Below are 27,788 nucleotides of genomic sequence, written 5' to 3' on the forward strand. Positions count from 1 at the left end.
TTTTTAAAAAAGTATTCGATATTAATTTAGAAAACATTTATTGTAATTTTGTCGATTGTTTTTAAAAATAACGATAAAATTTACAGAATATTAATAAAAAAGAACATACATTATTTAATTAATTAAATAACGTATAATAATAATTATTTTACTCTAAAAACCTGAAACCTTTTTGCTTTCAACAGTACAATTGTAATTTGTGGTTTTTAAACTCACGAAAACCATAAAAATAAATTCTTTTTTGCATTTTATGATTTGTGAACCACAATTATGCAATACTTGCGTCTAACTATAAGATAGAATATAGATAAATAGGATAAGATAAGATAGAAATAGATCGATATGTAATTTTAAGATTTATGAAACTCGAATTTGAAATTTTGTAAGATTTCAAAATTATTGAAACTTTTAAAATTCAGGATTCTTATTTTTTCTTCTTCTTTTCCAAAGATTGTTTATTTTCTTAAAAATTAAAATTTTAAAGAATTTTGATTTTTCAAATTTTTCTTCAGCCAATAGTAGATGATTTTAAATAATCCTTTTGAAAAATGCGAAAAATTTTTGTAAAAGTTTTTTCCTTTTTTAAATTTCAATTTCAAAAGTTTTGAAATTCAAATTTAAGTTCGCAAATCGATAAATGACAATTGTTATAAATTGTTAAGCTTAATAACAATTGTATAAATTGTTAAGCTTAATTTAATTTTTACGGAAATTCTTCTTCTATTTTTTATCTTAATTTCGAGAGTTTCGAATTATAAAAATTTCGTACGTCGAAAGATTTCGAGTACAATTTATTTCTAATATAGGATTACTTAGCTAGCCGAGAGAATAACATGCGACAGTATATAGAGCAGCAGTTGATTAATCAGCGCACAGTTGACTAGCACGTGGCACCATAAATAATTTTATTTCATCAGTTTCATACTTCGGTGATTTATTACGGATAGAGATGAACGATATTTTGAGAAGGAAGTTGAATTAAAGATGAATCGAAGGTGAAATTGATTAATGCGGCACAAATGGATGCGAATATTTGGAGTTCAAAGATCATTTAAATACATATTTCTTTTTTTAATGCACGAGAATATATCTGGAAAAAATATGGATTTAATAAGCGCATTTATAAAAAAGTAAATTATGATGTATTCTTTTAAGAGTATAAATTATTTTACAAATTTTAAATTCTTTCCACTGATCTTAAATAGAAATTAGAAAAATATCGAATCGTAAAAAGTTATGAATTTTTATTAATCGAAATAGAAATTTAAATGGAATAACAATAGATCAATGGCAGCAACATTTAATGGATAAATATTGGAAAAAAAACGAGTTGAATAGTTAGTTCTTTCCATAACTGTTTACCATGCTCGTATTCAGCACAATATTTAATTTCTAAGTATTGATAGAAATAAAATTCAAAGTTTCGACATAAGAAAATTCTATATTCTTCAATGACACTTTTCTTTCTCCATTCGTTCCTCGTCCCAAGAATTCTTCTATCGACTCAAGAGTCTTCTATTCATCTCTTTGATATATCACAGTTCTGAAACTGTCGAAGCTAACGCATGCATCCGACCGTAAGATATTCATGAGTCAGATGCAATATCTAATTTCTTGTTCAAACTTGTCGCCGTGAATGCCATCATTTGTTTCTCTTCTGTTCACATTCGTAGATTCGATTGGGAGAAAAATCGATCAAAAGTCTTAAGGAATAACTTTTAATGCACGAAAATTTTGAAACTATAGCAAAAAACGCTATAATTCCTCTCCTTCGCAACGTGTGTTCAGAATTTCACGTGAATTGTCCCACGTGATTATCGATCCAACGTCTAATCTCGTAGCACTGTTTCTTATTCAGTCTAACGTGTAAACAAGAAATTCGTTGGTCGACCAAGGTCACCTTACACGAAATTGAAGTACACGATTTTGTCGTTTCTTTCACAAGTTTGTTTTCCTTTGGAATTTTTTCGATTTAATGCGTCTCTCTCTCTCTCTCTCTCTCTCTCTCTCTCATACGTGAATTTGTGAATTCATAGAAATAAAATTCGAATTCAAAATCTTCTCGATTTAACAATATTGTTATTAAGAGAAAATTCGTTCTCGATACAATATTTACATCGATGATACTTCCTTTCCCGTCTCTTGTTTCTCGCTGTCCGTGAACTGAAAACGTTCGATCGACAGCTGCAGCTCATCCTTCTCGAGAAATTACAATTCACAATTCTCGAAGCAAACACGTGCGACACATGCATCTGATCTGTAAAGTTATATTCACTTTCGATGTCTAATTTCGTAACATTGTTCTTTTTTCAATCTATTGCGTATAAGCGTGTATACGTGTTTGGCACAGTGGATATATTTATATACATCTTCTAATCTTGTTATCTTATAATGTCTTTCGAGATCTTGTAATCTTATTAATTTATTAAATTACAAGCAATTGGACAAAGTGAAGAATGAAACGCGATGACGATGTTGCAAAGAGAGAGAAAGAGAGGAGGAAGAGAATGGTTTCTCTATCTCGTTTCATCTAACGCGTATTTAAATTATCTATGACCGAAATAAGCCAGGATCGACATTTTTGTTTGTTTTCAGTTCTAAAATCGAAAGTGTTCCACGAATATACTTCGATATTTTGTGTATATATTTGTTATTAATCATAAGATATTTTTTCCAATGCAGTACATAATTTTGTAAGCGTTCCTTCATGCAATTCATTTTGTTTCCTTTTCAGGTGATTCGATTCGAAAAGAAAGTCGAAAAGAAAGATTCAGATTCGTGATTACACGTGTAACAAGGATTATCAGAATCGATAAAAGTCACGTTTTTCTCTGAAAAATGACTCGCTTAGTAAAAATTTCTTTGTTATCTAAATTTTCAGTATTTCAATCTAGCAATCATTTTGATAATTATTTAGCAATGACTTAATCGAACTTTGCCAACTGAACTGAATTTTTTGAAAAATAAACAAATTCTTCAACCGTTAAAAATTTTTATTCTCAAATTTACATTCTTTCGTTGTTTCAAATTAAAAAATTTTGTTTATTTTTTTTTTTTTATTGCACATTGTCTGTAAGAAAGATATAATTTCGCTGAATTGTTGTTTTTTGGAATATAAAAAAAGACATAGCCATGTATTGTTGTATTATTACACGACTGATAAAATTATTAATTGTTAATTTTTAATAAATCGAAGGGTGAAATTGCGAACAATTACGAGTTTCAAAGAAACATTGTTACAAAGAAACATTGTTTTATATTACAATCGATGGTAAATTTACTCTTTGATAGAATTTTCATATATCCAAGATCCTTATATATTTATCGTATCGTGCTGGAAATCAGCGTCGAAATTTTAATTGCGCTGGGTGGAATTCGTGTGTCAGGTGTGAATTATGAATCCTCTGTTGATGGAATAGGGGAAAGAGAGTGGAATAGAGTAGTCGTAAAATTTATCGCGTCGCTATGAGATATTTCTCTCTCTTTTCCTTTTTTTCTTCAAAAAGTAATTTGCACTTGAATTACATTTTTAATACTGCATTAAACTCGCTATTTTTATATTTGTATATTGGTAAAATTTTAGCTTAAAGATTATTATTCGTTAAGCGTTTATATAATATGTATAAATATTTTCAATATTGAATATATTGTATTTAATTATCTGGATTGATTGGTTTATTTATAAGGAAGAAGTTAGAATTTTTAAAAGTTTTAAACTCGACAGAATTGAATTTTGATAATTTTAGATGTAAAATCAAGTATTCTATCGTTAATAAAAAGTTAGGTTAGGTTTTCGTTATTCATAAATTGATTTGGAAGGAAAGAGGTTAAATGAATAAATAAAATTAGAATTTTTTAAAAAAATATTCTATGATTTTTGTGAAAATTTCTTTATTTTATCGAAGATATAAATAAAATTCTTATTATTTACATCTTTTTATAGTTTATAAAGATACGAGTTAGTTTTGAAATAGGATAGATTCTAGAAATTTCTAAAATTTAGTTCATCTTAAAGGTCAATTCTAAAAATAGGTTTGGAGAAATGTTTAATGGTGTGCAGTATTGAAAATTTGTAGGTTATGTTACGAGCTATTGACAAAAGCACAAAGATGTACAAATAGAAATAACTTTTCAATTAATTTTGATTTTTTTTTTTATAGATAGAAATTCATCAAGATATAGGTAATTACCAGTCGACTGTGTGTTCACTATTGATTGCGAAATTAATACCGAAAATTGGCGGGAAATTTAATATTCGAATTACTCGATAGAAATTTTTATGGTCTTTTATTTTTTAATTGAATATTTTTTTTTTTATTGTTTCGTACAGTTTGATCTTTCTTTTTTCATTTGTTTGTTATTCACGGAAATTGGTATTACTCACATTTTATAACAATAATACGTTTGTTAAAAATAATAAAAAATATATATATATAATATAAATATATTTATAATATATAATATAAATATATATATAAATATATCAATAAAAAAAGTTGCACATATAAATTTTTTAATTCTTTTTTCGTCATGAAATCATGAAAAAAAAAAGTATAATCCATTTCTCTTTCTTTTTAATTTCACTTTAATATCCATAATATTCAAAATATTATATTGCATGCATTTCTATTTATATTTTCATTTGGCTCTACTTAGGAAGCACTTGAAATAGATTTTACTACCTTCAGGTTCTTATTTGTTATGCTAATATTTAGAATTTATATAATCCAGTTTTTTTTTCAAGATTATATTCTTTACCAAAACTTACGTGTTTTCAGCATTATTACTTATTATTTTTGTTGAGAATTTCTTTATATATATAAATAATAATGCATTAAAAATGAATTGTTTATTAAAATATCGATGCACACTAATTAGTAATTAGAGCGTTTAAAATTGAAATATAAAAGATATTTAATTTTTTTTTTTTTTATGTTTTGTTCCATATTTTATAATTAGATATAGAAGGATGCGTGACTTTAAATATTAATTAAGTGTTACGTACACGCACAGGCATAAAAAATTCGTAAACAGTGACTATGGAAATTTCTTAATGAAGGATATAAAATTATGGGTAAAAAATTTAAATTCATTCTCTATGCATGCATGCTCTGCGAAGATACTTTGTAATTTAACGCAAGCTTTTTATTCAGTTATTTGTTTTTAAATCGTTTCGAAAACTTTTATATTCCAAATTATCCCACAGAATCCTCTTTTTCTTGTCTTATTAACACGATATTATCTACGAAATTTTGTACTCGAAGTTTATTTCAGATATAAAATCTTTTTTGTATTTTAAAGAAATTATCGAATTGGTTTTTTGGCTTTAAAATCAACATATTTTAAATTAAGAATTGGAGTAATTATATCTTCTAATCAAAATAATAAATTATGGATTTTTGCTCATTTTATACATAAATATATACGTATACATTAAATGTATAAAATATTATCAAATATTAAAATAATTTTATATTTAATATAGTATAATTTTTTATTTAATAAAGGTTTTTTTTAATATAAAAAAATAGAAAATAATTCAAATAAATACTGTGAGACAGTAATTAATTCGCATAGTAATGTAATGCTAAAAACTGGAACAAATTAAAATGTAAACATCTTGTAATGCAAAATAATTTTTTCCAATCTGATTTTTTCCCCATTAATTACTTTAAATAAATAAAACGATAGAAAATCTTAAAAAAAAAAATTATTCTTAAAATTATTCATAGCATAAAATATGATAATTACTGATATTTCATAAATGCAATAAAACTTTCGTTATCTAAATTGTTAATGAGATTATTAATCGTAAAGATTGTTTAAACAGATTTTTCTGATAATGGAACATTCTCTCTTCAAATGAATTATTTTATATTTTAAGAAAAATAATTTATAACAAAATTGAGATAATAATATAAAAGTTTTTTCCTTGTCTCAATTTTTCTACTACTAAATTATATAAATTTTTTGATAGATGTATAAAGAATAATTTTTTTGTTTTCCAATATCAATGATTTTCGATATTATACTTTCGCTAATTTTGTAATACTTTTATCGCTTTCTAATTTCTTTTAGATATCTTCGAATTATTTTTAACAATTATTTAACAATATTAAATACATGTTTTAATGTTGTTCTATATAACGCGAACAACATTATTTTCAAACGTCAAATATTATTTCCATTTGTGCCGCGATAAGGAAAGATATCTGTTTGTCACTTTATTGTAAATAGAGAATTCAGATAGTAGTGCAGATAGTAGAATACATTCAGTTTATTTTCAGTTGACTGTAGTAAAACGTTCGAATAAAGTTCCAGAAAATCGATTGGTATGATAAATTTGAAGGCATGGTAAAACAGAGAGAGTGGAGTCTAAATATAAAATTTTAACTTCGATTTCTGAGATAATAATTTTATTATATATTAAATCCTCATGGAAAACAGTGATTAAAGCATTTTTTCCTGTAAAAATCATTGTCTAATATAGTTTCAGTATCCTTTATTGGCGATTTCTTCACAATAATTAAATTCTAACCTAAAAATATATAACATTATAAAATCGTTTCTATTCGAAAAATAATAACAATTGTCACATCTACACCCAAAATATATACTTTTATCTGTAAATTAATTATTTTCTATGCCCCTGACATCGTATTTAATAAAATGTATTCAATTATTCGAGAACGAGTGACCCTAAAAATGCCAACGCGGATAGATGTCATTAGTTACTCGACATTCGAAAACGACGAATATTGCAGAGAAGATCATAAAAAACTCTCAACGTATAATATCAAAAATTTTTTTTTATTAATATCTCAAAACCCATAAATATCCGTCGATTAATAATTTTCCAATAATTATTCGTAAGTTAAACGTTATTTGATAAAAAAAATAATTTTTGCCAATTTATAAACGACAATAAAAATATAATAAATTTTCCATGGTTAAGAAACCAAGTGTTCTGTAAGTCATCTTCCCTTTTCAAGACGCAACATCGTCCCACACACGTGTGCAAAAACAGCACGCGATTATTGAACATATTTTTCTGTCCCGCCACGGCAGGGTTTCTTTGTGACAGAAAGTTATATTTAAGTGGCTTCTATACACGTGCCCGTAATGAGGAAGCGGTTCGTTAGAAGCAACAAAGAACAGACATCCAATGATAATACACTATGGTGCACGCACGCGAGCCTTGAAAATAACGTCGATCTGAAATGGAATTTTCTTTCTCGATCGAAAATGCGAATCCTTTTCGAACGATCGCTTCACTTTTAACGAGGTATACGTCCGTATGACAATACGGTTATATTTAAGATGGGAAAGTAGGTTAAGACTAATTTTCAAAGTAGGACAAAGTAAGTTTCAAAAGTATATTCAACGTAGGCATTTTAATATTCTTTTCTTTTTTTTGTTATTTGTTTTTTTATTTATAATAATAATTTTAATAATAGCATGCAATTATATGTTGCATATGTATATTATATTTTAGTTTCTTATCAATCTTATAAGAAATTTATACTTTAATTATTTATATTGAAGTATTCATATATTAATCAAGCAACTTGGCTATTATTTTTTTCTTATAATTTCATTAAATTTGTTGAAGTTATTGATTAAGTACATACAGGTAAAATATATAAATAGTGATAAAGATTCTGTGATAAAATTATGCTATACTAAAAAAAATTATTGAAATATTATTTGAAATATCATTTTCATACAATGACACGTGAGAGGCAATCAAGATAATTAAATAATTTAGGAAAAATATAAAAGTAAATAGCTTTAAAACTGACTTGACTATTCAAATAGTCAAAGAATGATATGTGTTTCAAAATTTATTAACTTCTTAATCTGTTTGTAAGAGATTTCTAATCTTTACTTACTCATTTATTACTATATTAGACAAGTAGTTATTGTGCATATTTATTGTGGGAATTTTCTGTGAAATTGCCTGTTAAAAATAACTGAGGTTTGATTATTTAAAAAAAATGTATTATCATTTTATACACGTTTTATAGGAAAACGTGTATTCAATGTTAATTTTTAAATTGTAAAAAGTTATTAAATGTGTACCTATGCATACATTAATATTAATCATTTCAACGTTGTAAGCTATCATATCAGGTTTATTATTAAAATTAAATTATATAAGATAATATAATTTTTAAGAAACCATATATCTATATTAATTTTTCTTTTTTTCATTTAAATTTCAGAATTTCAAACAGGATAATTATATATTTAAAAACTCTAATAAATAAGCTTCAATTGATATTTTTGTATTTGTTTTGACTTTTAGAATCGATCCTCCAAAATTGTTTCCTGAATATATAATATCATACATAGTTTTCTTCAATGCTTATATTTTATTATTTATTCAAATTATATGTAAATAATAAATAGTATTTATCCACTTGGATTTAAATATTTTCAATTAAATTTTTCAAAAATAGAATTCAGATGATAACTTAGGAAAAGTATGAAAAAGAATTTGGAAATATGTTTGGAGATGCATTTGGTCTCCTTGATGGTTGTTAAAACGGTTGAAATCGTGTAAAATTTGTCCAACAACTCTGTTTCCTTTATTTCTGAGAGGCTTGGAATGCTCGTTCCAGCTAAGATATATTTGTTCTTCGTCTGTTATGGATACCCTTGTCGGCATAGAATCGATGGAATTATGTTGGTTTTATGTCTCTGTTTGTCATAGTTTCTCAGAAATTCTTCTTGCAATGCTTAAATATTGTTTTTCGGACAACGATTTTTTAAATGCATAATATGTATATCATTTTTATTTGTAAATATCATTTAATATCTTAATCATAATAAATATTAAAAGTAAGATTCAAATGGGATATATCGTTTTATTTAGGTAAATATTATTTTTGAACAATTATATGTTAGTTTATTTGAACATGCAAATAATTTCTCTTTCAATCATTGCATTGATTGATTGAAATTACTTTTTATCTTACATTCTTTCCTCATATATTTTCTAATTCATGACTTTGTTAGATAAACATTTCTTTAACATTTGAAAATTTTACAGAAAAATTATTAATAATATAATAATTTGATATCAATATAATTAATGATATATATTATTATGCTAGTTTACCAATTCAATTCTAGCAATAATATATTAGCATACTTCTCATAAAGAAAAACTTGATACTTTTTTTTACCTTTGTGCAATTTTTTTTATCCATTTTACTTTCAAATCATTGTTAAGCCATATTAAAAATAAATTCGAAATTTTCGTTCCTCTTTATCGGTGTAAAATTTTTTTATAAAGAACGTACGAAATATATTTTAACGCAGCTACATCCCTTTTGTGACAAAACGTACATAAAACGATATTATTATATTGAACAAAAGTTTAAATTTAATTAGTTAATCCGAATAACTGGCATTCCTCGTGGAATTCGTTTATGAAAGTGTCTACTGTATAAATTTTAATTAGCAAGGTTCGCTGTGTCGATTCAAATTAATTATGATAACTAGGGGAAAAAGTTTCCTATGAAAGAAATTTTCTATACATTTTAATCGAATATTATTCAGATGGAAAGAAATGCTGAAGATATAGAAGAAGATTAAATATGGCGAATGCGACTCTCTCTGTGTGTGTGTGTGTGTGTGTGTGTGTGTGTGTGTGTGTGTGTGTGTGTGTGTGTGTGTGTGTGTGTGTGTGTGTGTGTGTGTGTGTGTGTGTGTGTGTAATGGAATAATTTGAACAAGTGTTTTGGTTATGAAATTAGCTTCAAAATATTTTCATTAATTTAAAAAATCGTCTAAAAATTAAAGATCTCAAAGATATAACAGATATTTGTGTTGGAAGAATTTTTTAAAGTTTCAAGTACAAAAATATTTATGTATTTATAAATTATTGAAATATTATTTTTTCATTCATGAGTTTCTTTTTCTAATAAATATTATGGATTAAAATAAAAAAAAGAAATAGAAGATTTTCTTTGAAAAATATGATAAAATTAAATTTAATATTATTAATATTATTCAATATTTTATAATTATCTTTAAATAATTAAATATTAAATCAGGAAGAAAAGTTGAAGAAAATATATATTGAAAAAAAAATATTTTGAAATATACTTAAGAAATTAAAATCAACATAACTCATAAAACATTATTTTGAGGAACAATTAAATTACGTTATTTTAAAAATTATTTGATGAGTAGCCTATTTTTAAAATAACACAAGTATTTCATAAATATGCGGAAAGTTAAATTAATTATTACAATTAAATAATTTATTCGTCACTTTGTGAAATTATTCCTTTTTTTAATGACAATAAGTGATTTCAAATATTTATATTATTATTAATATATTTCTTATTAATATTATTATTCAAAATTATTACTGTATATTTATTTTTTAATATTTATTCCGAATTTAATTATTTCAAATTTTCAATTAAAAATAAACATTATTTCCTGAAATAATGTTTCAATTTATTATTTTTTCTTGTAGAAATTATTTGTCTTGTCTCAAAATATTCACTTGATCAAATAAAAAACATGACATTGATTGAAATACTAATATTTATTTATTTAATTAATTAATTAATTAATTGTAAATTTCAAGTCTGATCTTTCATCTATGATATTATCATAGATGCAGAATTATCTTAGCCATACTTGTTTTTTAAAAATAATTTTAACAACCAAGGAATTAGTTACCTTGAAATTGTTTATCTTATCTTGATATAAAAATGTATAAAGTGTAGAAAAAGTTCGAGTGTAGAAAAATTTTATTTAAAATTAAATCTTATATAATTTATATTAAATCACAATATTCAAAATATTCATTAATGATCTTATTTCATAAGGCGTAATATATTGTTGAATAAATAATTAATTAGTTGAATAACGCATTTGATATATTATCATATATATATATATATATAATCAAGTATTTTATTATTTCTTATTTCACTTTGAACTTCAATTCACAATTAATCACAATTTACAAAGAAATATAATTTATTCCTTTGATGTTACTTTGTCACTTTTATTAAAAATATCTAATTTTATTTATTTTCAATATTGGATATATATTCTTATGTATACTTTATTAGTTCTTTTTACCTCAAATTTTTCAACTTTTAAAATTTTCAGTATTAATTCCAAAATACATTTCTTCTTTGCAAAAAAATACATAAATAACTTATTTATTTCAATAATTCAAATTAAATTATTTCAAATTATTTCAAATTATTTTCAACTTTTAAAATTTTCAATATTAATTCCAAAATACATGTAAAATACATTTCTTTTCTTTGCACAAAAGTATTTATTATTATTATATTTATTTCAATAATTCAAATCAAATTATTTCAAATTATTTTCAACTTTTAAAATTTTCAATATTAATCCCAAAATACATATAAAATACAACATCTTCTCTTTGCACAAAAGTAAATACTTATTTCAATAATTCAAATCAAATTATTTCAAATTATTTAGTAAATTTTAAGATGATAAGAATTCAAATTATCAATACATAATAACATTTCATGTATATAAATAAAATTCACATAAAATTCAGTTGTATATTATCTAGTAGCAATTTTCAGTGAATTAAATTTTTTAATAAAAATCGACTATTTAATTTACTTATTTTTTGCATATTTTACCATATTTAACAAAATGTGTATAAAAATTGAAAAGCAGAGCTTGAATATATTCTTTGGAGTCTCGTTGAAACGAATGAGAATTAAACAACACGAATCTTAATCGATACCAATAGACAACAATATTAATTGAATAATAATCAACATGAATCTTGATCGACAACAGTCTGGCAACCAATATTAACCAAGTGTTCGGTATTAATCGCAAGAACAATGATCGAATTCGGGGAGCAATGCTAACCGACGACAATATTAATCGCAAGAATTATGACCGAATTCGCCGATCAGGATTGGCCAATTGCTAATTTTGGACGGACAACAACGGTTAACCGAGTATTAATTAATTGCAAGTGTAACGATCGAATTCACCGATACTAATTTGGACAAGAATAGGCGAAGACGTAGTGTTAGTGACGCGAATAATGATCGAATTCGCCAATCAAAATTTGAACAGCTAATTTTCACAGCATGGTTAATCCATAGTTGAGAATAATAAATTTCATCAGTCGGGATTAATTAATAATTTTGACTCGTAGATATTAATATCCTGGTATTTATCAAAATTATTATCGACGAATTCTGATAAAAAAGTTTGTGTTATTCCACAATGAAACTCATTTTTTAAACGAATTCAATAATCATGTAACAAACATTATAATTCAATTATATCGGATGAGAATCATAGTAATTTTGAGAATTTTCATATTTAATTTAATTAATCTTGGCTTGATGATTCTCAAGGTATTTATTATATATCAAAATTAATATCGAATTCTGATAAAAAAGTTTGTGTTACATCAACGAAACTTATTTTTTGAACGAGTTGTAATTATAAACATTATAATTCAATTATATGGGATGAGAATCATAGTAATTTTGAGAATTTTCATATTTAATTTAAATAATCTTGGCTTGATTCTCAAGGTATTTATTATATATCAAAATTAATATCGAATTCTGATAAAAAAGTTTGTGTTATTCCACAATGAAACTCATTTTTTGAACGAGTTGTAATTATAAACATTATAATTCAATTATATGGGATGAGAATCATAGTAATTTTGAGAATTTTCATATTTAATTTAATTAATCTTGGCTTAATGATTCTCAAAGTATTTATTATCATATATCAAAATTAATATCGAATTCTGATAAAAAAGTTTGTGTTATTTTAACGAAACTTATTTTTTGAACGAATTCAATAATCATGTAACAAACATTATAATTCAATTATATCGGATGAGAATCATAGTAATTTTGAGAATTTTCATATTTAATTTAATTAATCTTGGCTTGATGATTCTCAAGGTATTTATTATATATCAAAATTAATATCGAATTCTGATAAAAAAGTTTGTGTTACATCAACGAAACTTATTTTTTGAACGAGTTGTAATTATAAACATTATAATTCAATTATATGGGATGAGAATCATAGTAATTTTGAGAATTTTCATATTTAATTTAAATAATCTTGGCTTGATTCTCAAGGTATTTATTATATATCAAAATTAATATCGAATTCTGATAAAAAAGTTTGTGTTATTCCACAATGAAACTCATTTTTTGAACGAGTTGTAATTATAAACATTATAATTCAATTATATGGGATGAGAATCATAGTAATTTTGAGAATTTTCATATTTAATTTAATTAATCTTGGCTTGATGATTTTCAATCAAGTCTATGCTATAGTTGTATTTCCTTAAAAAAAAAACGAAACTCATTTTTTGAACGAATTCAATAATCGTGTAACAAATATTATAATTCAATTATATCGGATAAGAATCATAGTAATTTTGAGAATTTTCATATTTAATTTAATTAATCTTGGCTTGATGATTCTCAAGGTATTTATTATATATAAAAATTAATATCGAATTCTGATAAAAAAGTTTGTGTTACACTAACGAAACTATTTTTTGAACGAGTTGTAATTATAAACATTTACACAATTATATGAGATGAGAATCATAGTAATTTTGAGAATTTTCATATTTAATTTAATTAATCTTGGCTCGATGATTTTCAACCAAGTCTATAGTTGTATTTCCTTAAAAAAAAAAAAAAAAAAGAAATAAAGTTATAATAATTTCTCGATATTCAACGAATAAATATTTTTTTTTCTAAAGAAGACGCATAATCGTTGCACAATCGTTTGCAAATTTTTACCAATTATACAAAGAGAATCGTAGGAAATCGTCAAATTATATTTTAAGTATCCGGCGCATTTGTTGCACGATTACTTTATATACTTCGATATGCAGTTGAATTAATGTTTGCGTTCAGATAAACAGAGATAATGGGATAATAGAGGAGCCAGGCACACAGTGACACTACTTCTTCTCCTCCAGTGCTATTTGAATAATTGGAAAAAAATCTTTACATCCGATTCCTTCGTTTCTTTTGTGGTGGTTATATAAATTTCTCCCTCTTTAATATCGTTTTTCCTATCGGTTATACATATTCAACGAGATGGATTTAAAAACAGTTGCTTTGATAGTTATTGCCTCGTGGATGAACGCAATCAGAAAGCAATAAAGTAAATACGTATGTAGCGTCGAACAATATTTTGTAATATAAAAGTATAATAGGCTCGATCGATTATTGGCCACGTCTCATTCGATTCTTTTCTTTTCTTCTTCTTCTTGTTTTTTTTTCCAATAACTATGTCGAAGTAATGAATTCCATTTGTTTTTTCTTCTTTTGCAAAAAATATTATTAAACATTGATGAACACAATAAATTATTATTGTCGATCGAGAATTTTTTAAAATTCAGAATTGTAATTATTAATTTAATAAAAGATTCTTCTTTGACTGAGAAGAATCTTTGTGTAATTTTCTAAGCGTTAATTCTTTTTTGATTGTGAAAATTAAAAATTATAATTCATCACAATTGCAGAAAAGCATCGAATGCTAAAAAAATCATTTTGCAGATTGTAATATGAATTAAAATATATCATAAATGTATACATAATATTAATCGATATACGAAAAATTCAAGTCCCTTTTATTCGATATAAGAACTCCAAACTTTATACCTTCGTCAACTTCATCATCTTCTTATATCGAGTCACACTTCACATCCACAATCACAAATTAATAGAAAAAATTGTCACGAATCGGAAAATTGAACGAAATATCGGCGTAGAAAATTTCCCCTCCCTATCTCAACAATGAACGATCGAATAATTTTTGTGCATATTGTTTGATTACAGTGCAAGGACTGAACACACCTGGGAGCGATTGAAAAGCACATCCCACAGACCCCTCCAACTAAAATCACTCGCCTAACCTTCCCCCTGCCCACCTTATCCTGCCTCTTATCCTTCCCCTCCCCCTTCAAATCTCAAGAAGGTCTTTCTCTCTCTCTCTCTCTCTCTCTTTCTCTCTATCTATCTCTTTCTTTCTTTCTCTCTCTCTGTCTCTCTCTTTCTCTTTTTCTCTCTCTCTCTCTCTCTCTATCTGAACCACAGGAATCTGTGACTCCGTTATGGACAGTATGGATTCGAAACCAGTTTTGAACGATGACCCCTCGGTCACTCTGACCATTCGCCTGATTATGCAAGGCAAGGTAAGAAAAACTATCGTTATCAATTGATAATTATATATACTTGATTCTGTTCAATTTGTAAAACCTTCCCTGAAAAATTACTCTTAAAAGTAATTCGAATATTGATATATAATTATGATTTCTATATTTTATATCTTAGAAATATTTTATGCATGCTTTAGCTAGATCGAAGTTATATATACGTGTAAAATGAATTAAATGAAATTAAATCAAGTTGAATGAAATTTTAATATATACGATTTAGTAGGAAAACTTTTATAAATTGCCTGCTCTTCTTTTCTCGATTCTCGTGTAGAAATATATCTTTTGTTTGAGCTTCGAAGTTGAGAGAATGCTCGTAAAAAATTAATGTACTCGTAGGGCACTTTAGAAGGTCGATCCTGGAAGAAAGAGAGGTATAGTTATATATTCGTGTCTTTGTCATGTCAACGGGTCTCGCTCTCGCTCTGTCTCGTTCCATTTAACGCAAACATCAATTGCTCGTAACTTCATAAATAAGCGTTAACCAACATTTTTGCGGATCAACTTTTGTGTTTGTTTTGGCCTTTAGAATCGACCTTCCAAAAGTTTTTCACGAATATATTAACATTCTACACGTGAAAATATCCTATAACATGTATATTCATAGAACATCTTTGGAGGGTATACTCTAGAGGCCAAAACAAACACGAAATTTGATATACAAAAATATCGGCTGAAACTTATTTATTAAATTATAAACAATTCAGTTTTCAGTTTAAAGTTGGAAGAAGACAGAATGAAATCATTGTCTTCGTCATTCTGCCTTGCTTCATATAATAATTAGTAAATTTTAATTATTTATCAATAAATAAATTTCAATTTTCAATATTTTTATACATTAATATTTGTACTTATTTTCTAGAATCAATTTTTCAAAAATATATTATAATAGATATTTAATATTTTTTATTTTCAAATATTATTTTGTAAAGAGTTGCATTTTTTTTTAATGCATATACTTTTTGCTAATTTTATGACTGATTTCTATATAAATATCACACAATTGTGATGAAATTGTTATTTTAATGTGATAACACAAATTTGTAATATATCTAAAAATTCTTCAACTAAATCAAAATACATTTTCCTATAAATTCTAATATCTTTCAAATATTTTTAATTGTACTTGAAATTGAACAGTGAATAATTGATTTAAACTTCTTTCTTTCTTTTATTTATATTATATGTACTTTAAAAAAAATATTATAAGTAGAATTATTTTATTTTATTTTATCATTGCTATTTTCTTTTTTTTTTTTTCACTATCTTTTTAGTTTTTAAATTTAAATTTTTATATCATTTATATATATCATATAGATCATATATCACATGTCCAACATCAATTGCAAATTAAGTTTTATTTCCATTATTCTTATGTGTACTAATTACTTTATTGAAATAGAGATAGTGTAGTTATATTAGAATATTCGAATAATGGGGATTCTATTATAAACAAGACTTGTTACTTATTCATAACATCTACATATTTCTTTGTGATTTTCTTTTAACCTCTATTTCTTATCACAACTTCTTAATTTTTACTTTTATTAAACACTCTATTCATTTATCTAATGAATATACACACTGTTCACAGAACGCCTACAAGATATTAAACTCATCATTAGCAATTGACAGTTACCCTAGTTTTTTGACTACATCCTGTTAGTCATGTAACCAATATTTTGTCTTAGCTGTGATAACTTAATGAATGAAAATAAAAAAGAAAAAAAGAAAATGTGGAAGCAAGGTAATAAAGTAAAATAAAATAATAATCCAATGAATATTTTTTAAAGTGTATAACATATTCATATGATTATTTTGAATCTTCTCAACAATCTTTTCCTATTATGTAAATATTATATAATTGTCCATACAGTTACTTTATTTTTATGTAACAATTTTTTCCCTCTTTTTTTTTTCTTCCTCTTCGTTAATTCGCATAATGAATCTTTTTATAATCATTAAAAGATATTTTTTTGTTTATTTTACAATTTGTTAAATGTATCATTACATAATTCTTCATACGATTATTTTATCTTATATAACGTATAATCTTGTCTCTCATATTTAATTCCTATATTATTGAATATGATAATCAGATTAATTGTAATAAGCGGATAATACACGTGTAAAAAGTCAAATGTCGAGTTTTTTTTTTTTTTTTTTAATCACTTTACATATACAAATATAAATTTATTAAAACGTGCCATAGATTATTTATTAATGTAATTTCTAATTATTTAACAGAATAAGGAAAATCGATTAATTCACACGATTGCGTAATTGTATGTAACATAACGATGGATTTCCCGCAAGAATGTGATTTAACGAGAGACAAGGTTGTAAAGATAAATCAAAGAGAGGCGTTGCATAATGTTGCACAAAAACACACATTTGTCACTCTGCTCCACGTTTACGCAGTAAAGTTTGTATTGGTGTTACAATTCTGATATCGAATTGATTCAGATATATCAATGCTAATGTAATGATAAAATATTATTAATATTGTTGATCCTGATATGAATAAAAATTTCATTTCGTGTATTTTCATATAGGTAATTATAATTAGATAGATAAAAAGGAAAATTGATAATGAAATGAAAGCAAAGCAAATATAATATATGTGAATTTAAAAATTAATAAGCTTATATTTCTAGAGAAATTAATATCAGAAAATAAATAAATTTTTCTAAATAAAATTAGAAAATCAGAGGAAGCATATATATTAAAAATTAAAAATAATTTGATCTTAAATTGAAAGAAACGTTCTTTGAACAGAATTTTTAATTTTCTTTTCTCCTTTAAAATTTTCGATAATAAATTATTAATGAGAAAAGTAAATACGTAATTCTAATTTAATAACAAAAAAGTTTAAATTCAAAGTAAAAAATTAAAATCGTCGATATAATTTCAATGAATATTTTCATTAATTTTTAATCTCCTTTCAAATATCTTCGTTAGAGACCTATGATTTAACTTTAATTGCTAATTTCCATAAGGAAGGTGTAGAGGGAGGTGTAGGTGTATATCTATTGGAAAATTTTTTTTAGGGAATGAAAAATATGAGGAGCATGGAACAAATAAATCAAAATATTGTATAATTATTTTTTAATATTGAAAAATACTTGTTCCTAATCATTTGAATTTAAATACACAAAACTTTACTTTTTATAAAATTCATTTTTGAGAATTATTGTGAGAGTTTTGAAGTTTTGAAACTTTATTTTTTTTTAAATGTATTTTTTCATCCAAAATTATTTTTGTATATAAAGAACATTATTTACTGAAAATGTTACATTATTACAAAGTTTATGAAATCAATGAAAATAATAATTTTCAAGTTTATTGAAAAATTTGTTGAAATTTTAACAAATATCATTGAAAATATTAGAAATTTCCCTCTATGTTTCTAATATTAACAGATAGAAAATTGATTTGCATATTGTTTTTTCATGATTAAATATTTCCATGATTTGCTCATTCCCTGTATATCGAGATCTTGATTAATAATGCTGGAATCTCGATTATTCGCCATATTAAATTTAATTATAAACGTGAAATATTTAAAACGTGAGAAAAATGAAAAAGCAAAAAAAGAACAATTCTTTAGCTATTTTCTTCTTTTCTTTGATGGATATCAAAGTTATCTAATAAAAATTCAACGAATTTTCATAAAAATCACAGGAATTTTGCACTTATTTTTCATTCTCTTCCCTCAATATCACGTCTTCTATCCCTATCATAATACTCGATTACAAATTTCGTTTGCTCGTTCGTCTTCCAACACTCGACACAAGAGGTCCAATTTATTGTTCGAGCAAAGTGTTTCGATGCATATGCAACTCGAAAAACACTATCCTTCACGCTCACTTCTGCAACAGACGCGCTTATTTCACGTTGGAACATCATCCTAACTATTTACCACCGTTTTCGCCGTCGTCGTAAGAAATATGGAATATATTAGCCTGTCGTGTTTTTACAGAGATTCGTTTTTCTCGAATAACGAACGAGATCGAGTACTCTTCCTTCTAAAATTATTTTTATTTAAATCTATGAAAATATATATATAAAGATGACGTTTGATTATCATTGAAATAATTTTTTTTTCTTAGAAGGAGAAATCAAACTTGATTATCGATTCAGGTAGATATATACATTTTATATATATAGTAATCAAGATATTCGTTTATATTATGGAATACATTATATTTATCCGTTAAAAAGAATAATTATTATTTTTTCAATTTTAAGGTTATGTGGATTTCCTTTTTTAGTAGGTTATTAGTCTAAATATTTAATTATTGAAATATTTTTTTTTAGGAAAATAATTTATTTTTCAATAATTAATTTAATTGTTGGTTAACAATTTTTACTGTATCTTATTCATTTCGAATAATTTTAGTTATAACTAGAAAATATTTAATAATAAATGTTATTTATAGGAAAGAGGATAAAATTATATGTGTTTCAATATTATTAATGATAATTTTTAGATTAATTTATAGAAAATTAATCTTTAATTTAATAAGAATTAATTTATTATTCATTTACAAGTTAATAGTATTTAAAATAATTATAGTAGGAATAATTATAGGATTTTTATAAATTAATTTTATTAGATAATAAAATTATAAAATAACAATTTTGTGATATTAATTAATTAGTTTATTTTACAAAAAAAGATTTAGGGAAAATTAAAGAAATAATTCTTCGTCGAACGCGATGAAATTAATAAACGAAACGAAACAGAGAAGGAGATACACGGTGTCGCGTGTATAAACGTGTTAATATCAATGGAGAGCAAATAGGACTATACATTTCTCGAACCACGAAGCAAATAACGAAAAGAAATTTTGGGACAATCTAATATTTCATCGTCGAGATGTATCTCTGTGTCCAGCTCTCTTGCTTGGATTCCAACGTAAATCAAGAGCGTGAGCAATGTCTTGCATAGCATGCTTGCATGCTAGGACGGGCGGATCTGTGCAGATCGTGTGCAGAATTCCAGAAACCAGCTCGAAAGATCATTAGCGTTCTCGGACACGATTCTCGCAATCCTTCGAAATATCCCTCTTCCATCTACCTAAGAATATTCGTCAGATGGAATTTAGGGGTTGCTGGTGTACGAATATTTGGGAAATGAAAATGTCGAGATTTTCTTCCTGGTGTCCCATTATTTTAACTCACGAAATTCATGCAAAAGAGTTAAGAATGTCTCTGACAAAAATGTAGGGATAATTGTTGTGGAAAAATGAACGAGAAACGCGTATCTAATGTTGTACACTAATATCATGAAAATACAAAGTAAATTAAAAGTATTTAAAAAATTGATGACCTTTTACATTAAAATATAGTGATCTAGATTTTTTTTATTTATTTATAATCATATTGTGTGATTTGGAATCTTAAAGTATCATAAATTACAAGTTATTATTGTTAAAAAGATAATTGTAGGATGATTTATTAAATATTAAATTAGATATATTTGTGAAAATTTAAATTTTTATATATCATAAACTTTGTAATCTTTTGTAGATTTTTATACATTCAAATTTTCCATAGATTGTACAAATTTTGGCAATCTAGTTGTGAGTGTAATTGAAATTTGTATTAGATGAAGTGAGATAAAAATTTTCATCCAAACTCAATCTCTTTAGAAACACTATAAAACATATCAAAAGATATCATTACAATACTTTCAAAAGCAATGATTCTTAAATATTAAAACATTCTGCAATGAAGAGTTCTTGAACAAATTTTAATTTTTTCTTTTATTCCGAATAATTTTAATTTTAAAATAAAATTAAACGCACTAAGTGTGTCAGTATCTTTGAAGAAGTTAAATTATTTATAAGTCGATAAGGTAACCGACATTTTAACCTCCAGAATCGATTCTCCAAAAGCGTGTCTCCACGAATATATTAATACGGTAGTACAGTTTACCAACTATCGGTAATAACGATGAACTAACTGAAATAAACGAATAAGCTTATCGACGAAATTTATTCTCATTTTTTCCCTCGTAAATTGGATATTATCACGAGCCATATATATATACCCGAAATTCCGAAACGAATAACGCACAAACTTGTGCGATACTCGATCAATTAAGCGAAATCATCGATCGGTGTCCACTCTAATTACAACACCGGGTTGCGTGGCTGCGCGGCGCTCGCTTATTTTGGGATGGTAATCCAAGTCCGACGAAAATACCTTCCTTCTAGCAGTAGTGGCGGGCACGAAAATAAAAATCGTAATTGTCGAAGAGAACCCTGGGCAACGAGAGGAATAGTGTCGTCTTGGCTCGCGTTCACACCGAGATTGTAAATCTGTGGGGCGTCGTTCGTCGATCCGCCTTTCGCACTGCGTTTCCCTTCGTGCTGTTTCCTTTCCGACAGTTATCGGGATCGATATTTACGAGGAGCGACACCTCTCCCTTCTTACGCCTTCGTCCTGTGCCCGGAAGTCGCATCTCGTCGAAATGCCATTCGTTTCGACTCGAGATGCGTGATTATGTTGGATTCTTTTTTTTTTTTTTTTTTTTTTTTTTTTTTTTTTTTTTTTTTTTTTTTAATTTCTTTCGATTGCTTCGTAATCTAAAGATTGTTCTTCGATATTTTTTTTTTTTTTGTGTATTTTATGGTTAGTTGTTCGTTGCTTCGAATGATTGGAACTTTTTTTCCATTTCTAGATCGAGATTTCGTGTCTGTAAATTATTCTTTCATATTTTATGGCAGTTGTTCGTTGGTTTCGCCTTGTTTTGATTAAGGTTTCGTTGTAAGTTAAAACTCCGTCGCCTAGAATGATGTTTTCGATTTTTTCTTTTTTTTTTTTTGGAGAGGGGAGTTTCTTTTGATTGGCTCGAGATCGGTTTCGTATTTGTAGATTATTCTTTGATACTTTATGACTTTGTTCATTGCTTTTAACTTATTTTGATCAAGGTTTCTTTATAGGTTAGAGATTCTGTCACCATTTCTGGCTTCTTTTGATCGCTTCGAAATCGGTTTCGTATTTGTAGATTATTCTTTGATATTTTATGATTTTGTTCATTGCTTTTAACTTATTTTGATTAAGGTTTCTTTATACTTTTTTATAGTTCTTCTTGCTTCGAGATTAGTTTCGTATCTGTAGATTATTGTTTTATAGTTGTTCATTACTACTATTTTATTTTAAGTAAATTTTCATTATAATTTAGATTAGATTAATTAGATTTTGAAATAATATTCTCCATATGAATTTATTTATTTATTTATTTATTTTTCTAATTCGAAATCACTTTCATATTTGTAAATTATTTTTTGATATTTTATTTTATGATAATTGTTCATTTCTTTTATTAAGTAAAATTTTATTATAAGTTGTGTTAAATTGTGAGATATAATATTCTCAATGTAAATTTTTCACTTCTTTTGATTGATTTGGTATTTATAGATTATTCTTTAATATTTTGTGTCAAAATGTTATTCATTTATTTTATTTTAAATTTCAATATAATATAATTTAAATTCATTAGATTAGAGTCTGATATTCTCGATGTGAAGTTTTTATTTATTTATTTTTTTATTGCTTCAAGATCGGTTTATTTGTACATTATTTTTTAGTATTTTGATAATTGTTCATTGCTTTTATTTTATTTTGAATTAAATCTTTTTTTCCTGATCTTGTTTTATGAATCTTTGGTTTTTTTTGATTGCTTGAAATTATTTTAATTTTTTTGATATCTATATACCTACTTTGTGATATTCTTTACTCTAAATAAAGTTTCATAAATTATGTCAAATCTAAGGTTTTATTCAAAAATTTCAAAATAAGTTCCATTTTATCTAGAAAATTTAAATTACTTTTGTCTTAATAAATAAACTTGAACTAATTTTTATATTTGTTTTGACTTCTGAAATCAATCTTCCAGGAACACATTAAATTTTTGAAGAAAAAAATTATGTTATCGCTTTTGACTGTATTCATTGTATTGCATTTAATTTTTTTAAAAGTTTTATGAATTAAATTCTATTGATATCTCTGAATTTTTTATTGATTTTCAAATTAGTTTCTTTATTTTGAAATATTTTTTATTATTATTACATATAATTGTTTCTTTGAAGGATTATTTCAGTAACATTTTTTTACTTTCAATCTTTGGTTTCTTTTCATAATTTTAAAATCAATCTTATTATAAACTTTTTTAAATGTTTTTTATATCTACATATTTTTAGTATTTTTTATTGTAACTTAACAAGAAATTTTATACAATTTTCTTCATTATTTAATAGCATTTACTAATCCAAATAGAGGATTCAATCAAATTTTTAAAAAGAGTAATTTAACAATCTACAATTTGCAAATTTAACTTTGAATTCTACAAAATTTAATTTTTCATTCTCTGAAGGGAAACCAGTGTAACAATGCACAATTCACCACTTCAACAAGATTCTCTGCGAATTCCAATAAAATCTCTACTACTCAAAAAAAACCAATTTGATGAAGTACTAATTATACATTTAACAACTACAATTTTACAAGATTGAATAAAATTCTATTTCTTGAGAACATAACTTATTAATGAATTTTTAAAAAAATTTACTAAAATTTTTAATATCTTGAAAAAACTAAACGATTTGCAAATTTAAACTTTGAAAATTCGATTAAACTTGATTAAAAATCTAAATACTTCTAAATTTAATATTACATACAACTTTTAAATTTGCAATTTTAAAATACTAAACAAATTTTCTTAATTCAATTTAAACTAATCAATTTGCACAATTTGCAATTTTCCCCTCATGATTTATTAAAATTATTTAAACAAAATTTATATTACAATTTACATTTTATAATTCTAATGAAAAATATTTCTTTTTTAAAATGAAAAAGAATTCAATAAAATATCTCCAAAAGATCCAACTCATTCAACTTTCCTCTATCCCCATTAAAATCTCCACAGTTTCAAGAAACAAGTTCAAATATAACCTGGATTCACAATTTCAAAACTCCCAAACCCCGTTCAATCTTGAAATTACAAAATCGTTGTACGAAATAGAGCTAGGTTTAAAGGGCCTCTTCCGAAATTCCCTTAAAAAAAAAAAAAAATCGCTTACCTGTCGAGAGGCCGTGGGGATGGAAGATCAGAATTGCTTATCTCGTCCGGTGCATTTGTTCTCGTCGTGGTTTCGGCGGCAATAAAACCAGGATCCGTCGCTTGTAAACGAGAGTCTCCTTTCGAGAGAGTTTCCTCGCCCGTGTTCCGCTGGATAATATCGCGGCTCGAGTGGAGAGGGTTGAACGTACCGAGAAGGAACTCGTTCGTTCGAGGATATTTTCATGGTCGAAAAAAGGGAAGAACATCGATACAATATTACTTAATATAGTAGTAATATATTGTACATGTAGTACTATATTATATATATATTTTGTACATAATGGTTCAATAGAATAGTTCAGTGTGATATATGATATATTATATGGTATGTACATTGGTGTGATGTATCACAAAATAGTTTATTTTGATGTGTATGATATAATAGCACAAGTATGTTACATGGTATATGATATTAGTATGGTGTATATTGGTATGGTTTAGTGTAAGGTGATGTAGCTTAATGTAAAATAATGTATATGGTATAATATGATTCAACGTGGAATAATAGTTTTAATATGAAATGCCTTATATAGCATATAATGGGTATGTATAATAGGTGTAATATGGGATTTTATAGTATGTTATAAAATGTAGTATATTAATATAGCTTGGTATGGTACTTTGTACATAATGTGGAATGGTTCCATATATGCTGTGGTTTCATGTAATATAATATAGTCTGGAGCAATATAATTTGGTATAATATGGTATATAGTATTGTATGGATAATGAGAGGATTCTTTCAGAAGTTTTTTTTAAGAACAAATTTAAATTTTTTTTTCTCTCTCCCTACGTTATTATATTGTGTACTATTTTATGGTAATCCTATCGAGGAAACGTATCCACGTCGAAAACAAAATAAACTCGTGAGAGAGAGTGGTGGCATCTTCTTGGCACACGTGCTAACCGATTTATTATTGACTCGGGTCATGGATAGCCAAGGCGAAAAAAGAAATTCGACCTCTCTCGGTGCTCCATTTCCGGTTTAACATCTCGAGCCGAAGATTCAGGATGGAATTTGGTGGAACTTTATATTTCCTGCTTTCTTCTTTCTTCTTTCCTTTTTACGGTGTATTTGTATTGATTTGACAAATGCATGGAAACCAACCTTTTATCCTTCATGTCGATTTTATTTTATTTAAATTTTAAACTTTTTATCAAACATTATCAATATTATCTGTCATACGATTTTTCTGTCCAATAATTTCTTGTATTGAAAATTTATATACGTATATATAGTTATTTATTATAAATCATTATTAAAGATTTTTTTTTTATTGATTTGATATATTTGTGTCCAACTAGTATTTTATAATAATGATATTAAAATTTTTATATCAATTTGTAAATCACAATATAATTTAAATTCTTTCTTATTTACAAATTTTATTTTCTTGAAACGTGTTTAATATCGACAAGTAATTCAATTATTCAATTAAATGGCAAAAGAAAAATTCCTCGATAACTTCGTGGTTACATAAATTTTGTTCGAAAAATATTTATGCGAAATTGAAAATGATCGAAATACGGAAAAAACGATGAGAGGACAATGTTTTATTTCAAAAAAAAAAAAAAAAAATCGTTATTATTTCGAACGAAGCAGATCGATATTTCGGTTAATTGCAACAAACATTATTGAAAACGAAAGAAGAAAACGCTATTTCAAATTCGTTATTCCCCGTTTCAATTTGAAACGTAGTTTGCTTAATTCCAGTCCGTTATTGAATTCTAAATGGAAAACGAATTGGAATTTTTTTTTTTTTCTCTTTCATGTTCATTTTACACACAAGTCCATTACAAATCTAATCTGACATTTTTAGATGTCGACGATGTTTCTAACCATTTCAATTACACGAATTAGCTTATATTTTCATCGTGTAAATCCTACATTTTTTTTCAAAGAAAAAAAAAAAAATAAAAAACTGAGGATTGAGCGGTAATCGCGTGTATCATTTGTTGATTGTAAAGATTAATTTTTAAATCGTGAGAGAGCGCATATTTTGTGTATTCGACGAATACACATCTACGCTCGTTGCGCCCTCTGTTATTCTTTTTCAATTTTTCACAAAACAACACGCTATGGAAGACCAAATGTAATTTACATTCTCTGAAAAATTCACCACTCAAAATTCAAGAATTTTTTTTATTGTTTAAATATTTAGTTAACAAATCGATAAAGTCAATGTTAAACTAACTTTGGAATAATCACTTAATTGATTCGTCAATTAAAAGGTTAAATAATAATTAAAGAGAAATTTTTGAATTATATATTTTTAGAAAATGTGATTTATATTGATTGAGTATTTAATAATAAAATCGTGTATATGTATTTTTCACGGATTCATTAATATTCAGAAAATATAAAAATGTGTGCTATATATAAATGAAAATAATCAAAAATTTGTATAATAAAATGTTGATTATCCGAATTTCGATTATTCGATTGAGAAATAATCTAAAAATAATTAATTTTTTTTTTTAAATTAAATTTCTTTTATGAATATTCGAAAATTGTTTAAAAAGATTTATTTACTGTAAAATACATTTTTATATTTTAAAAAATAATCTTTTTTTCTTTTTCATTCCTCGAATGAAATCGTTCAAATAATTATGGCCAATAGTGTACATCGATTCTGCTATTTAATCCTCAACCGGCACAACGGAATACTTGTGACGTAACCATTATTACAGGCTCAATTTAACGTTGATTAAAAAAAACTAGGTGAAAGATGAGTCTAGTTTATCAACATGGAGTTATTAATTCATAATAAATTGCAATATAAAATTTAATATTTTTCATATTATATGATATTATGCGTTATAAAATGTCAATTATTATTATAAATTAAAAAAATTTCCAATTAATTACAAGAATATAAATAAATAATATTTGTAATTTAAACAAATTGTATTAATTGTATAATAAAAATTTATGACTTGTCGAAGAATCATTAATCATTATTATTGGATTTATTGTGCAAAGAAAAAGAATATAAATAATCATTTTCTACACAAAAATTAATGAATAAATAAATTGAACGAATATATCAATTATTGGGCAAAAGATCATATGATAGAATATTAATAGATATATGGATGATCATGCATGAAAAATGTAAATTTGGAAAAATATGTAGAACACAATATATGTATATATATTAAATATTTAAATTAAAACATCTTTATTCAGATTTTACTTCTTATACATATCTCTTTAAAAATATAAATTTATTATCTCTAAAAAAAGAAATAAAAACTTTTACGTACTGAGTAATTTTATATTAAGAAAGTAAAATAAAATGAAATTATTTTTAAAATTTATGGAATATTTTTATAATGTACGGAATTAAAAACTCAAAAATTGAAAATATCTACTTATTTATCTACTTATCATTTTTA

The 27,788-nt window shown here is 25.3% G+C and overlaps 1 protein-coding gene across 7 annotated transcripts in view; it reads left to right on the forward strand.

Moving 5' to 3' along the window:
* The window catches only part of LOC408372 (poly(rC)-binding protein 3), a 319,750-nt gene that overhangs the window by 205,242 nt on the left and 86,720 nt on the right, over positions 1 to 27,788 (forward strand). For 6 of the 7 annotated variants that reach the window (XM_026444321.1, XM_006559233.3, XM_006559231.3 and 3 more), the window contains one exon: positions 14,877 to 15,232. In XM_026444321.1, the coding sequence (XP_026300106.1) occupies positions 15,152 to 15,232 (81 nt within the window). In that variant the 5' untranslated portion in view covers positions 14,877 to 15,151. Of the gene's footprint in view, positions 1 to 14,049; positions 14,208 to 14,876; positions 15,233 to 27,788 lie in introns of those variants that run through there. The other variant, XM_016915423.2, reaches the window with a different exon arrangement.

This window comes from Apis mellifera, linkage group LG12, assembly GCF_003254395.2.
Source record: "Apis mellifera strain DH4 linkage group LG12, Amel_HAv3.1, whole genome shotgun sequence".
NCBI classification, from domain to species: domain Eukaryota; kingdom Metazoa; phylum Arthropoda; class Insecta; order Hymenoptera; family Apidae; genus Apis; species Apis mellifera.